This window comes from Solanum lycopersicum, chromosome 3 (assembly GCF_036512215.1).
Source record: "Solanum lycopersicum chromosome 3, SLM_r2.1".
In the NCBI taxonomy this organism is placed as follows: domain Eukaryota; kingdom Viridiplantae; phylum Streptophyta; class Magnoliopsida; order Solanales; family Solanaceae; genus Solanum; species Solanum lycopersicum.
Window position 1 is genome coordinate 13,381,030 of NC_090802.1, and position 15,631 is coordinate 13,396,660.

Below are 15,631 nucleotides of genomic sequence, written 5' to 3' on the forward strand. Positions count from 1 at the left end.
ATATTAAAAAAAAAAAGCATCTGCATTGAAATATTCTGAACTCAAACTCTTTTTAGAAATCAAAGTTCCTCTTTCTCAATGTAAAAAATGTTACATTTGGAAATACTTAGTTCCCTTATATTTTTTCTCAATCATGTATGGAACTCTTCTCAAAACTTATCTCTACTTTTCGAAATATTTGTTTAAGATCATTATTGGTTGAAAAGGGTTCTCGACAATAACTCCATAAAATCTCTTGAATTTTCTTCTTAAACTCTGTGATTAGGTTATGCAGAAAGTTTCAAAGATAGATGAAGCCTATAGGAACTTCTATAGAGAAGGGGGGCGTAGCCACAACTTAAAGGAACACGTCCGAGTGAAACAAAGAAGGGATCGGCCTAGGAGACCCCCGACTCACTGATAGCACGGGGCGCCAGGCCCCAAACTTCAAAAGCTAACTTAGGGCGCACTATTGGCGCGCCACCCCAGGGCTTGGAGTACTGGGCTAGGTCTGGGCGCACTGTTGGCGCGCTACCTCAAGCCCTCCCCATTGTCCCCGGCAAATTTTCAAGTTGAAACTACGGCCCTAAATTAGTTTAGAATTGGAAAATTTCTCCTGAATTCTACTTGTTTCTCAAACCAAAAATCAATACATGAGAACTTTCATACAATTCCTTTTGAAACATAACTGTATTAAATCAATAGGGTTCATATGATACTAAGCCTAAACAACCCAATAAGATTCACAAAGTAGAAGAATCAAAACCTCAACAGTTAAAGAATTGAATTCAATATCAAAAGTATGAATGGATCCATTAGACGTAATGATTTCTGACTGAATTGAGATGTAGGGTATGAGGACGAAGAGGTCCAACACTTTGATAGCCTTCTTAATTGGAAGAACAATATTCTAGAAGAAACTTAAAGGAAAATCTTGGATGATGAACTCTAACCTTGGCATTTCTTGAAGTTCTTGAGCGTAGAAATGTAGAAGTGAAAGAGAGGGTTTGATTATGAAAATTGATTTTTCTACACGTTTAAGATAATTGATATTACTTCCTAAAGATTTTTAGGACTAAAATACCCTTAAAAATAAATAAAACATGCTGAAAGTCAGAATTTTTTTCCAGCGGACAGTGAGGTCTGTATTCGAAACATCACCTCTTATCCAGTGAATGACCACCACTTGACTACCAGTTATTCACTATATTTATAGACTTATAGCCTTGGCAATAAGGGTAGATATCTTTTTAAAAATGGCAACTTACATAAAATAAAGTAAAAATTATGTAAATCACATAGTGTAAAACATAAATTACCTTCTATCCCTACTTTTTTTCAATTTACAAAAAATCCCTTATTTTTAAGAAGTTTCTGATACACAATAAAACAGTTGGATACATTCTATATTATGCTATTTTATCCGTTTGTTGAGTGATTTGGGGGATTAAAAACTGAAATTTGAATTAATTCCTACTTTTAATATGCTACAGTTATTAATCCCATAAAAAAAAGCATTAACTTGTGTGTTTCAAGATCAGTTTTATCCAATATAAAACTCTAAATTAAATTATAATTTTTCATTAGTGATCTTCCCTTTTTTTTGGCAGACTAATTCTTTTTTTTTGTTAAACACTATTTAAATTTTATAGTATATTTATATATCAAATACTTTATTTTATAATCTTTGTTCAAACTTACTTTAATCAATATTAATTGCGGATATTTCACCCAAATTATTGTCAGTTCTAATTTAATTTAATTTAGTAATATAGTATCATGTGTGTAGATACTTAAAAAAATTTCATATTTTGAAGGACAAATAATTGTTCGTAATATATATAAATCATAGTACTGAATATATCTTATTTGTACATAAGATATTAATTTTTTTTTAAAAAAAACCGGCGTGTATCTAGTGTAATAACTAGTATCACTGTTTGTGATATTATATATTTTGATATTTCATGTATCATATACAAAATATAATTACGTATATAATTTTCTTTTTTTGTATCATGCAATATATTTACGTATATATAATAAGTGTTTTTTATGACAATAATTACATTAATGTAATTATTATTATAGTTTTGATACAATAATGACATTCATGGCCCAATAACAGTATACATAATTCCTGAATTCATAATGGTAATAGAAATAAAATTAAAGTAATAGAATAAATAATTTTAAAAATCAAAACACTTTCATAATTTAACAATATGTGTTGTTATGTTAATAAATACTTCAAACATCTTGTTTAACTCCAAAAAAAATAAAAATCAAACATTGAAAACTAACTAGCCTACATTAACAATTTCATCTTCAGATGATGGGTTTAATACATTCTTCATTCTTGAAGGGTCATCACTGTTGCTAACATATCCAACATTCATCTTGTCGAGACCATACTTCAATAAAAGAATCACATATCTTTTGCGAAGATAGCTACTCTTAAAACTATTACATGACATGTTGATTTTGTCACTCAGAATTCTGCATATACAACTACGAATAGTCCGCAATCACTACAAAAACAATAAGAATAATTATAAGGATGAATAGATACAAAAAATAAAATAAAATAATAAACAATACTCACAGGCTATCACTTATTTGTTGCATGTTGTCTTGAGCAAACTCCACATTAAACGAATGTTGTGGACCCAAAAGTTCTCCAGTTTTCTTGTCTTTATATGCATCCAATGCTGCCCAATCTGTTCTAACAACATATCATAAGTCAGTCAAAATGATACTTAACAGACACTTTATAGCCTAACATGATACAAAAAATGCAAAGTTGTACTTGATACATAAAGGTAACTACAATTATAAGTCTGTCTACTTGATACTAACATGATACAAAAAATGCAAAGTTGTTAATATGATACATAAAATGCAAAAATAAACTTGATACATAATTCTAACAACATATCATACGTCAGTCAAAATGATACTTAACAGACACTTTATAGCCTAACATGATACAAAAAATGCAAAGTTGTACTTGATACATAAGTGTAACTACAGTTATAAGTCTGTCTACTTGATACTAACATGATACAAAAAATGCAAAGTTGTACTTGATACATACGTGTAACTATAGTTATAAGTCTGTCTACTTGATACTTTATATAAACGACAAACTTTAACAAGATACATGAAACATAAATTGTGCTTGATACATAATTGTAACAACACAATGCAAACCAATTATGCAAGCTCTTAGACTTGTTTTCAACCAATTTCGGATCTTCAAAAATATAGATTTGTTTAGAGTTTGAAGTGATTATTTGAGTAATCCCAATACCAAATGACAGATGATCCATGAAATATTAGAAAAATAGAAGAATGAAAAGAGAGAATCGAAGAAGAACACAATACCTTTCAAGAATATTGGACGAAAATGGCGGACAGAGTAGACGAAATTGGCGATTTGATATTTTAAGGCGGACAGAGTAGACAAAAATGGCGGACAGATTAGACGAAGACGGACGGACGGAGAGCACAATTTTGATTTTCAAAGGCTGACAAAGTAGACAAAAATGGCGGACAGATTAGACGAAGGCTGACGGATGGAGAGCACAAATTTTGATTTTCAAAATTGAGAAGATGAACCGTTGAGAAATTGACGCATTAATTTTGGGAGTGGTGTAAATGGGTTCTTTATTTGGGAAAAATAAAGAGTAAAATTAGGGATAAGATTTAATTGGTTAGGATTTATTAGGATTCTAATTTAATAATGTATCTGTTAAATTAGACTTATTAAAAAATAGGGATTTTAGTATTTTTTAAAAAAATAAGGGAAATATGGAGAATATGTAAACTTAAGTTGTATATTCAGGTAATTAATCCTAAAATAAAATGCTATTAATTTATCAAATATTGAGTACACATTTTAGTTTTAGCGCCAGATTACCAATATGGTAGCAGTTAATCTAATACTCATAGCAGATTTTAATCTTTTCTATTTAATAGTTGGATTGAATTATCAATATAGTACCGGTTAATCTAATACTCATAGCAAATTTTAATCTTTTCTATGTAATAGTTAGATTGAATTATCAATATGGTAGCGGTTAATCTAATACTCATAGCAAATTTTAATCTTTTCTATTTAATAGTTGAATTGAATTTATCTCTTTGATTAAAACATAATGACTATTTTTATTGAAATTAGATGTCACACCTGAACTGCAAAAAGAAAGATGAATGAAAACATTTCTTAGAGTCTGTTTGAATGGGCTTAAAAGCTGGTTAAACTAATTGAAGAGTCAGTTTTTTATTTATTTGAGTATTTGATAATTATTAAAGTGACTTATTAAAAGTCAAAAGTGACTTATTTTAAGTCAAAAGCTAAAAGTTAGGTGAGACATGTTTTTTTTTAAAATTAAAAGTAATTTGTTGTTGTTGTAATAATAATAATAATTTTTTTTAATTATAATAATAATTATTATAATAATATTATATTGTTTTTATTATTATTATTATTATATTTTTATTATTATTATTATTAATATCATCATCATCATCATCATATTATTATTATTATTATTATCATATTATTATCATTATTATTATTATTATTATTATTAATTTGTGACGATAAAGAAATATGTAAATAATAGGAAATATTATTACTTATAAATGTAAAATATAAATTAATTTTGTTTTAATTTTTTTTAAGGATAAAAATCTTAAATTAATTAATTTTTATTATGTTAACAGCTTTAAGGGTATTTCAAACAATTTAATTTAAAAAAGTGTTTACCAATACTTATTTAGCCAAACACATCAACAACTTTTTTTTTCAACTACAACACATTTATACAAACACATAATTACTTATTTTAAAAATAAGTTTCATCATTTTCAATTTTTCCTTAAAAAAAATACTTTTTTAAGCCAATCCAAACGGGCTTTAAAATCAATGCAAGCTTAGCTGAAAAAATAGCATACAAGGGAAGAAAAAGATTTACAAGCATTTGACAGCTTCCACCATTAACAAAAAAACCATGCACTTTCAGTAGATAAATCAATACATATTTCAATATCCATATATAGATGCGATGACATCTACAGTCTATCATATTAATCGCAAAGTCGCCTGCCTCTATGACAAAATTCATGTGCATTTTTTATGGATGGAGTTACCTGATAAAATAATTGATGAGCTCGGAAACTAAAACCATAGTAAATGAATATGTTCTCAAGTTAAGGTAATGTGGTTTTCATTGGAACCCCTTTTTCCCTAAACCTTCCGATCCTCTCTTTTCTAGCTTATAACAACTCCCTTCAAGAAGTAGTATTAGTAAGGTCGAAATTTTCTTGCAGCTCTCAACTGCTGTATCCGTTTCTTGTCCTGCTCAAATTTGGTCTGCAGCACCATGATCTCTGCATGTAACAAGCATGTTAGTGGTCATCTGAGAGTAATAACAAGCAAGCAAGCATATTGAGATTCAGTTGCTAGTAGAAAAACAAGAAGAAATCAATTGCATAAAGTGAATGGCCTGCTCGAATGCTACAGAACTGTCCATGCAGAGACTTCTAGGAGAAATCTAAGCTAACATGGATTATTGATGGAAATTTTACACAAATATACAAGTGGGAGTAAATTACTTAACACATAATTCAAGTAACACCAACATCTATTGTCTTCCAAACTCGTGTGACTTGTAACAAAGACCTAATAGTTACCTGCAGACCGTAAACCAAGATGCACCTTAGCGCTTCCCCCTCTACGCACCCCCATCAACCACTTGATAACCAGATTCACATAATAGGATGTACTAATTCTGACGGTCTTTATTTTACTTTGTACAAAACCAGCTTCTTTTTTTTTTTTTGAAACTGGTAACTAAGCAGCTTCTCTACACAAATTATTCTTGTTTCTCCTATTTGTTTTTAAAATTTTGATTACAAACTAGCTTCAGCTTGTACGTAGTCCGTATTAACATTTGGCTGGAAAAAGCAAGGGAAATAAAAAAGAAACTCTGTATGATATCAGTTCAAGAGTTGAAGGAGTAATCTAACATCTTTTGCCAACACAAAATAAAGAAAGAGGGAAAAGGGCAACTGAGAGATGTTTAATGGTCAATTCTCAGTTCTCCTCCCACTTATATGGATCCAAATATTATTTCTCATTCAAACCCTAAAACAAAAGATGATGATTTCTTCCCTAAAACAAAGTTGCCAGCCCAGTATCAATTCTCAACCAGAAAAAAAAAGGTTTTAATATTTGGGAGATAAGACAATGACAACTAGAAGAGAGTCAACCAGAAAAACATGGAAAACAAAGAAGGGGACAAGAAACTTCAGACTATTGGGTGCATGGAGTAAAAAGAGTAAGTTGGGGCTTGAGAAAGGAGAGAGATTGTGTCTATTTTCAGATCTACCACTAGGTTTCAGATCGCAGAAATATGGATGTAAGAGAAGAAGAGTACCTTGACGGAAGATTAAGACAGATTCCACTCATCCTTGAAAAGAAACGATTTCAAGAACAAGCATATATAAGATATAACTCTTCGACACCAAATTAAATCCAAGGTTCTTCTTAGGCGGCTTCGAGTCCCAATTATTCATGTACTCCAAGAGGTTGTCTCAGGCTCAAACTTGACCATATGCCATGACAAGCACTTTTGAAGCATTCAATATATTGATAAAGATGAACCTCCCTTTTTTCACTTATTTAGATACCAAACAATTCATTCAACGATACAGAATGAGGCATTTGTGGAAACAGTGCAAATACACATGCAGATCAAATTACTAAAACCATACTTCTCTTCCAAGAATCAAATAATAAACAACATAGTTTGTGTTCAAATGGAAGAAAACGTTTTCCACTTTTCTCATGTTTGGTTGGTCAAAATTTTTGGAGAACACTTTTCTAGGAAAACAAGTCCTTAAAAATGAGGAAAATGACCTCCCTAGTGAAAGTAGGGAAAATAAGTTTCATACGTGGTATTTACACACCAACACTCTCCAACACACCCCACCCCACTCCTAACCCCATAGCCCCCATCCCAACCACCTCCACACCTCTAGATGACCATGCAACCACAATAGTTTTTGACTAGATTATATACAAATGTTTTTGGGACAATATTTTCTGCTTATTCACCAAACATGAGAAAATAATTAAGAAACTTACTTGGAAGTCGAAAACATTTTCCTTCATACCAGACACACCCTAACTATAATAGGCCAATTAACACTTTGAAAAGGATAACCCTCTTCAGCCCAGATAGTTTTCAACGGGGCAAGGTAAGATAAGAAATAACGGTATACTTGTTCACCCATAAGTTTTTTAATGAGATGTAACATTGAGAATCTTGCTCTTCCCCTTGAATGAAAAAAGTGACCAAGGATAGGAAGTAGATGAAAATGGAGCAAGGGAGTATAAAGAAAATAAAAAATACAATGAGCATACCATTTCTCTTAGCTTCTCTTTTCTGAAACCGGTAGAAATCTAAACCCACATCTTTATTTTTCTTTTTGTCCATATTATCCATGACTGCAGCTTGGGAAACAGAACCAACTGCAATTCCAGTTTCAGAATCAGTTGTCTTTTTCCTTCCTTTGTGATGTACGACAACAGTCCAGCCATCTTCTGCAGCAAGGGCTTCTTTTTCTTTCCTTTCCTGTATGAACAGAATAAGCCAGATATGAAAGAAAAAATAAGAAGAGACTACTCTCCAGTTCATCAAACAAGAAAACATACATGTTAACCACATATAATAAAAATAAAATCCAACCATCAGATGTATAGAACATGATTGGTTCAGGGCATCAACATTTTTTACATAATGCATCATTCTCTGTAAGTCGAAACATTTCCAGATTACTATGAAACTTTATTCATGATATGAGCAAAATTCTGCAAAAGTTGTCCATTTTCTTTCTAGAAACTGAAGCATTAACTAGCTCTAGACATAATAGAGCTCATAAACATCCTAGCATTCCTCCAAGTACTTCAACAAAATCATTAACAGCAAAAGAACATTCTGGAGAAATGATGTACCTGTTCCTTTTTTGCCTCATAAGAAGTAATAAACTCATCAATTCTTTCTTGCAACACCTTCAACCCAGGCCTACTCTGGTCATAATCGAGTACCCACTCTGCAATAAAGGAGATCTCTTCTTAATAAGGAAGCAAACAATATAACATTACTGGAGTAAGTGGCCATATCAACATTTCCCTGAAAAAATATACAACAGCAGAATAACTTCGCAACTGCAACAAATGATTAGAGTTTCTCCTTGAGATAATTGAGAAGGAAAATCCAACTTCCAATCTCAAATGTAGAACTGGAGCCAAGCAACAGGTAAGTGGCAATTTTTCAGGTATATATAGGTTCTTACTTCTCATTCCTTTCGAGCAATCCTCATCGCCAGAAGATAGTTCATCAATCTCTTCCTCTCCTGCTTGTCCTCTCTTTTCCACCAGGTTGTCCGGCGTTATTGTGAGTGAATGATCCTTCTCTGCAATTTCGACAACATCATTTGGCTTTCCTAGGGGTAAGCAATATGGCACTGACAATATCATGTCTGTTTAACAGTTAGAAAAATCAGTCCAGTAAAATTAATTCCTTTTCTCCTTTGTCTCTGCACAAAAATGGAGATGTCACTTTAAGAGGTGTCTTCCTGAACTCTTAGCTCTTTTAAACTTACAGTAAAAGGAAATACGAGAGAGAGAGAGAGAGAGAGAAACAACTGCGACACTAGAAAATCTCTCCGTACCACTTTTCTGATCTGAATCATTGTTAGCCTCAACATAATGATCAACAGTCTCATTCCTCTGTACTTTCTTCTCACTTTTTTGCTTCTTCTTTCTGGATTTCCTTTTCATAGCGGATACATTATTTTCTTGACCAAGTGCATCCTCTCTTTCATTAGATTGATCAATTTCCAAACTTTCAGTTTCATCAAGTCTGACATCTTTCCTTTTCTTCCTCTTTGCAGATTTATTCTCTTTTTCTCCATCCACATTATCTGATTCATCAAAACTAATCAAAAACCAAAAAAAGATTGCAGCAATTTGATAATCATAGTAAAATTCAAATTGACTTTTATATGTCGATTACCTTTATAATTAGAGAGATGTTGTTCATCTCTTCTTCTAGTTAGCACATGAGCTCTCTTCTTCTTCCTCTTGTTTTCTTCCATTGCCTTAGCCAACTTCTCCTCTTGCATAAAAGGGCACAATCAATATCATTGTTTGGTAGACGTCAAACTAAAAACTGTGATAAGAAAATTTCGGGGTAAAGGAAGGAGTTCTATAATAAGCTCTCTGCTCTCTACTGGTTCACCATGATGTATGGGCATCCTACTTCCCAATCTTTGGCTCATTCGAAAAATCACGTTTTACTGTATCTAGGATCCTAATTAAACCCAACGCCATTTCCTTCCATAGAAATTTATGAATCTTGTTATTGTACTACACTAAAAACACTTTCTTGATCACATATTCCAACTCCATATATTTTCTAAGCAATCCGATTCAAATGCATAACAAAGACCCTCATAAAAGAAAAACCAAACTTTCAACAGAGATATACAAAAAGTTTCCTTCAAAGAGAAACCTAAGTTGTGCAGACTCTTCATTTTGGATGTTGCACCGCTGTCGGATTCTCCAAAAATACACTAGGTTTGGAGAATCCAACATCCACCCATTGACATTTTTAAGAGTCAGAACAACATAGGTGAACAGAATAAAAAGATCTCACTCCTCAAGAAGAGAACACCTAAAAATGAAAGTAACCAATCAGTTTGTCGAAGAGAAAAAATGCAAATCAATTTAGAAGCCCAACTGTTGAGTCATCCATAATTTATGCCCAGCAAGCTGGAAAACTAAAGTAGCTCAGAACAACAAAACAAAAGCATATAAAGTGAAATCCCAATTATTTGTATGTTCTATATGCACATTCATTCATTCATCATAAAGTCAATGAAAGATGGGAACTTTAACCAAAACTTTAACATCATTATCAACTGGTATACCAATTATCAAGAAAAAACATACAGAGGCGGAGAACGGCGGAGGACGGCGGCGGTATGTGAAGAGAAAGAATAAACAGACTTCTTTTAATTTTTTTCTAACAAATTTGTCTTTTTAAGTTTTGTTGAATTTATAAGCCAAAAAGAAAAAACTATATTATAACAAATTATTAATTGGGAAACTTACATAAATATACTATAATCACAAAATATTTATCATTTATACCAATAATATTTCTTTTTCACTTGATCACTTTTAATTTATTTATAATACAAGTTTAATTCATATTACAAAGAACAATTTTTTTCATATATAATACAAATTTTAATGATAAATAATTCATTTATCACACATTTTAATTCACTTATAATACAATGTGTCAAATTTTTACCAAACAAACATAATATATTTAAAAACAATTATAATTCATATATATTGCTTACATAATTCACTTTTAATACATATGACAGATTTAACATAGGATTGCTATAAATGGTAATAAATAAATTTATTAATTCAAATTAAATGTGATAACCACAATTTGATTTAATTGTGACCTGTAACAAACTGTTGTCATTTGTATCTCTCCCTAGGTTTCTCGCCAGTCTCTCACTCGACTCTCTCGCTTTTATACAAACATAAATGTATACATCGTGTTTGTATAAAGTGAAAGAAAATTGCATATACAAATACATATATTTTCATCAAATACACTAATGATTTCTCCTCCCCAGTTTTCTAGTCTTTTTCTCTTTTCTCGCTTTATACAAATACAGATTATACAATTGATTCTTTTATATATACTGAAACAGATTATACAATTATTTCTGTTGTATATGAATACCAAAATAAATTATACAATTCTTTCTTTTGTATATGTATAGCGAAATATACATATTAATAGTTATAACAAATATAAAGTTTGTTATGAAACACAATTATGCAAACTATAGGTATAACATATAAATATGATGTATGTGAAAGTTGGTCACCAAAAAATAACAATTAATATCACAATGCGTGTTTTACTTTCAAACTCACTCAACTTTAATTTTTACTTCTAAAGTCACTTAATTATAAAGGTTTGTTGCAAAGTTATCTTATCTGTCCAACAATAATTATCCAATATTTATTTGGTATAACTATTAAGAAACAAAGAATAACATGTGTAATATTATATTATTATTATTTGACTTTATTAAATCTAATACTTTGAGAAATGTGCTAGATGATAAAAATTATTTAATAGTAAAAATAAAATAGACACAAACTGTAATTTGTGTCTTGATTTTCTAAGCTGGACAAATATTGTTGAACATAATATAGTGGACAACTATTATTGGACGGATGGAGTAATTAGAGTAACACTTGCATGTTTGTTTGTTACATTATAATTACATATGTATTTTTTGAATGTACAATGCGATCATAATATTATATTAATTATTAAAAATAATATTTAAATACTAAAATTTTATATTAGACAAATAAGAAACTTTATAAATAAAATTAAGTTAAATATTTAAGATATATTATCTTAAAAAATGTATTAATCAATAAACATATGTTGTTAACCAATATTATTTATAAAATGAGTTATTGTGACGACATATTCCCGTCATTATAAATAAACCAATATGGAAGAATTTGGGCAAAAAAGCTTTTGAGTAGTAACTTGGAAATTTTTCCAGGATAGGCTAGACTTGGACGGAATCTAAGTCAGGTGAGGTCTATGATAATTTGGTAATGGATGGAGAATTTTTTTTTATGAATTTAATGATTTGAGTGATATTCAAGATGATCAGGAGCATGTACGACTTTACAAAATCGAATTCAGGCGGGTCGAACTCCTTAATTGATCTTAGCGTGTGAAATGATGGTTTTACAACGTCAATGTTTGAGGGTGTGTTGTAAGATGGAGACTTGGAACATATATTTTGAGTCTCTGTGTCGTGCAACCCTCCTTGCACCCGCCTCGGTGGGATTATTTCCTCTATGGCGGAGCTGCTAAATGTTATTTTTCTGCAAACTTCGTTCTTGGAGAGAAAAACGGGCGACCTAGGACTATTTCTTCTGGTATTTCATTAATCTCGCACTAAAATTACTTAGAACTTGTGGGTGTTACGAGGTACCATGTTGATATACTAATGATTGGATAGGATGCACACATGTGCATTAACATTTTTTTGTGAATTAGGTTCGATGAGAGATTTGAGCTTACTTTTTCATGACATGATTGTTACATGTTGGTACTGTGTGTCGACCAAATTTATCACAATTCATATTTTTACATACTTGTCATGAGGGATCGGTTGGCGTATTTAGATGTTAGGGTGGCTCTTGTGTAGACAAGGATGAGATACTAAATATCGTAAAATAAATTTTAGTGATCCTTGGAGGTGTGGGCTATTTTATACTTATAGATATAAATGTATTTCTGTTTTGCTAAACTGTATTGCATGTTTATATCTCATTTAATTTAGATGTCGTTAGGCAAGTTGTTGGCATGAGAGCTTGAGGGGAATAATAGATTGATTATCAGAGTTAGTGGTAGTCTTGTATTGGTGGAAATCTCTATGTGATATAAGAGTTAGACTATGATTTAATGTGATGATGGAAGGCTTATATAGTAGAGTCGACAACAGAAGGAGGTGGGTGACTTGGGTGAAGTGTGTGGATCCTAATGACATTTTTAAGTTATTGTTCTTGATTATGTGCATGATATCATGTGATTGATTTAGGTTGACTAATGATCCTAACAATATGTGTTGTTTGTACTGATACTACTCTTGTATGCCATTTGGAGTAGTCTAGTTGCAGAATTCAATAATGTTGAGGTGAAGAAATGATAACCTCCGGCAACTTCTACTTCTATTTTCTTATGGTGGAAATTGTGTATTATATCATTATACATTTTACTACCTTAGTAGCTCTTGTACCTATTTAGACTAGTTCTTTGGGAGGGTTTTTAGTTAATTGTAAAAAAGATTCTTATATTCGAGTTCCATGTTTATTAATTTGTATTATATTAAAAAAATCTGTTGTTATTCATTTCCGCATTACCTGTTTTAAATTGGATAGTAAGAGTTCTCCTATCTGGGTGTTATAGTAGGTGACCGAATGATCCGATTGTGACATATATTGACTCAGTCATTTCATCCTCCAAATTATTTTCACTTTCACCAATCAATATAGTTATATTCCATAGAATAAAATGATTTTTCTAGCTCCACTTAAGCTAATAATTCTGTAATTATAAATTACAATGGATGAAAATCTAAATTTTGAGGGTGCATGAACATATGTGTTTTTTAAAACAAATATTCACAAATAAAATAATTTAATATTTCAAGACTAAAATATACTTCAAATATACATATAATATATACCTAAAAATATCACCTTATACTATATACCTAGGATTAAAAATATAGTAAATAATTCTTAACAGATTGACAGGTTTTTCTAATAAAGAATTGAAGTTATTCATCCCCGTATAGATAAACCATTAAATATAGAAGAGATATTTTAAGAACTATAACAAATAATAATAAAGAAATAATTTTTTTGTGAAGATTTTATGTGGAGAAAATAAGGAAATTTCTTTATGGTCAAACATCTAAGATATATTTAAAAAAATATAATAATAAAAATTCTTTTGTGACCGCACCAGCTTTATCTACAAATTATAATGAAGTTGTTACGTCTGTATCGTCTTTTGTGAATATCGTCTTTAATGAATATCGTCTTCTGTGAATATCTTGAAGCGTAAGCATCTTTATATTGGTTTGTTGTCCGTAGTAATAATTGGCTAGTTGTCTCTGGTATAATATATTTTATCACTTTCTTCAATGATCATATGTTGAACATAAAAATGAGTTTTATTGTTTTCAGGCTCATTCATTTGTCAAAACCTTGTGTCTCAACAAGGGTTGTTCCTATCGCTACTGCAGCTGCTGGTCTCTCATCTCGAATGGTTGAGGCACCAAGTAACTAAAATGTAGTATTACTCAGTGCCCCATATTTCTGTCTCAAAAAATTGAAACAAAAAAACTAAGTTTGTTATCCAGTGACTGCTAAATGGCTGGAGGACTCTTGCCCTCTTTGATCTATAATAGTTTTTTCTTAGGTATTTTATACTTTCCTTGTTGATGTATTAAGAGCACATGAAATATTTAAATGTTTTTGGTATGTGATTATCACAGTAAGCTATTTGTTTCAAATATTATATGTATGTAAATGTCGATGATTTAGGAATGTGGATATTCGAATTAAGGTGAAAGTGACTTTTAAATTGTCTATCACAAAAATACTTTAAACATTAAGCAAATTAAACAACTTATTAAGATACTTCACAAAAACTGTACTTAGTCATTCAAAAGTATCCTACTAAAAAAAAGGTTAAGATTTCTATCAATAAGAAAGAATTTTGAGAAAAATTATGCTTGATTTGAAGTTTGAACTTTGATCAAATTTGTGGAATGCAAGATTTCTACGTTTAGCTTACTTTTCATTTTAAAAGTTCTTCGTTTTGTTTGTGAAAATTTCACCTCTTCCAAATGGTAATATTCATGCACATGCAAAGAGCAAACTTCTATGGCAAGAACTTTTAGTACAGGAAGTATTAGGTAGCAAATACAATATCAAATAAAAGGTCTTAAAATTCTCTTTCCAAAGCCACTGAGTTTGCTAATTTTCGAACTCGTATGAAGGAGATATGCCCATTTGAAGTTGAGTTGTCTAGATAAGGAAAATTACATGAATTGAAAAGGGGTATTTTGGTCTTTTGCATTACCCAATTAAGTTATTTAATTTTTAGTAATTAAGTAGGGGTCTAAATTGTATTTGTTCAGTCTATGCACTAAAAGTTCCCCGCTAGAGTTGTAGAGAAAAGAACTCAAGAGGAGAAAGGAGAAGAAAATGTCAAGATTCTTCAAGTTCTAGAGATTTTGGTTGCAGATTTCGCCAAGGATTAATCACTAAGAGGTATGTGAGTTCACGGACCGTTGAGTTTGTTCACCCACGCACCAAATATGTTTAGTTCAGCATAAAAATCATCCTAAAAAGTTTAAGGTTTGATGTTTTTGATGTGTGTTCTTGAATTTGCTTTCATTCTTGAATTGGCCTAAGATTGGTGAGTTTTTTTGAGATAATTGTATCGATTATTAGAGTTGTTTTGAGTTAGATTATTATGTACATGTTTTGGGTATTTGAATCTAAAGAAAGATTGATAAAAAGAATAGAAATCAATCGAATTAAGGTCAGAAAAATAGTTGAAAATTTTGCCAGGAAAGCCTAGGGAGGAGTTGTTGCGGCATGCCCCAGATGCACCAGATAGGCTGGGCGGCGCACCACCAGTACTCTTGAAATGGGTCTCTGAACTTTAGGGCTGGCATGCTGCGCCAACACTGCTCCCGGGACGTTTGCCCCTACCCAATTTAACAGTTTAGCCCGTTTGAGTCCTTGCAAAGTGTACTAACACTTCCTATCGATTCTTACTACGCTGAATGAGTTCTAAACATCTGAAAATTATCCATAAAGACGAGTGAAGAGAAAAGTCTATAGTGTTCTTAGAGTCATTTCAAAAGTATTTTACAATTGTTTTTTCAACTTGTTTCAAGACTTGAGCGATGAATTGAGTAAGAGTAA

General features: G+C 31.1%; 1 protein-coding gene and 1 long non-coding RNA gene across 2 annotated transcripts; both read right to left on the minus strand.

Moving 5' to 3' along the window:
• Positions 1–2,166: 2,166 nt before the first annotated feature.
• On the minus strand, positions 2,167–3,423 carry LOC112941535 (uncharacterized). Its single transcript, XR_003246794.2, has 3 exons — positions 3,367–3,423; positions 2,585–2,699; positions 2,167–2,510 (listed from the first exon to the last, which is right to left on the minus strand). It is a non-coding gene; the product is annotated as an uncharacterized lncRNA (long non-coding RNA).
• A 1,560-nt stretch (positions 3,424–4,983) lies between these two features.
• LOC101259128 (uncharacterized) lies at positions 4,984–10,090 on the minus strand. Its single transcript, XM_010319519.4, has 7 exons — positions 9,985–10,090; positions 9,069–9,170; positions 8,725–8,976; positions 8,347–8,466; positions 8,006–8,103; positions 7,415–7,625; positions 4,984–5,376 (listed from the first exon to the last, which is right to left on the minus strand). Exons 2-7 carry the CDS (start codon positions 9,148–9,150, stop codon positions 5,291–5,293), a joined length of 849 nt encoding a protein of 282 aa, XP_010317821.1. The 5' UTR covers positions 9,151–9,170; positions 9,985–10,090; the 3' UTR covers positions 4,984–5,290.
• Between the last annotated feature and the right edge of the window lie 5,541 nt (positions 10,091–15,631).

Coding starts and splice junctions, on each gene's coding strand:
- LOC101259128 (XM_010319519.4), bottom strand. CDS start 9,150: ATGGAAGAAAACAAGAGGAAGAAGAAGAGAGCTCATGTGCTAACTAGA. Junction 8,977..9,068: donor ACATCTCTCTAATTATAAAG/GTAATCGACATA, acceptor TTGATGAATCAG/ATAATGTGGATGGAGAAAAA. Junction 8,467..8,724: donor TGATTCAGATCAGAAAAGTG/GTACGGAGAGAT, acceptor TCGAAATTGCAG/AGAAGGATCATTCACTCACA.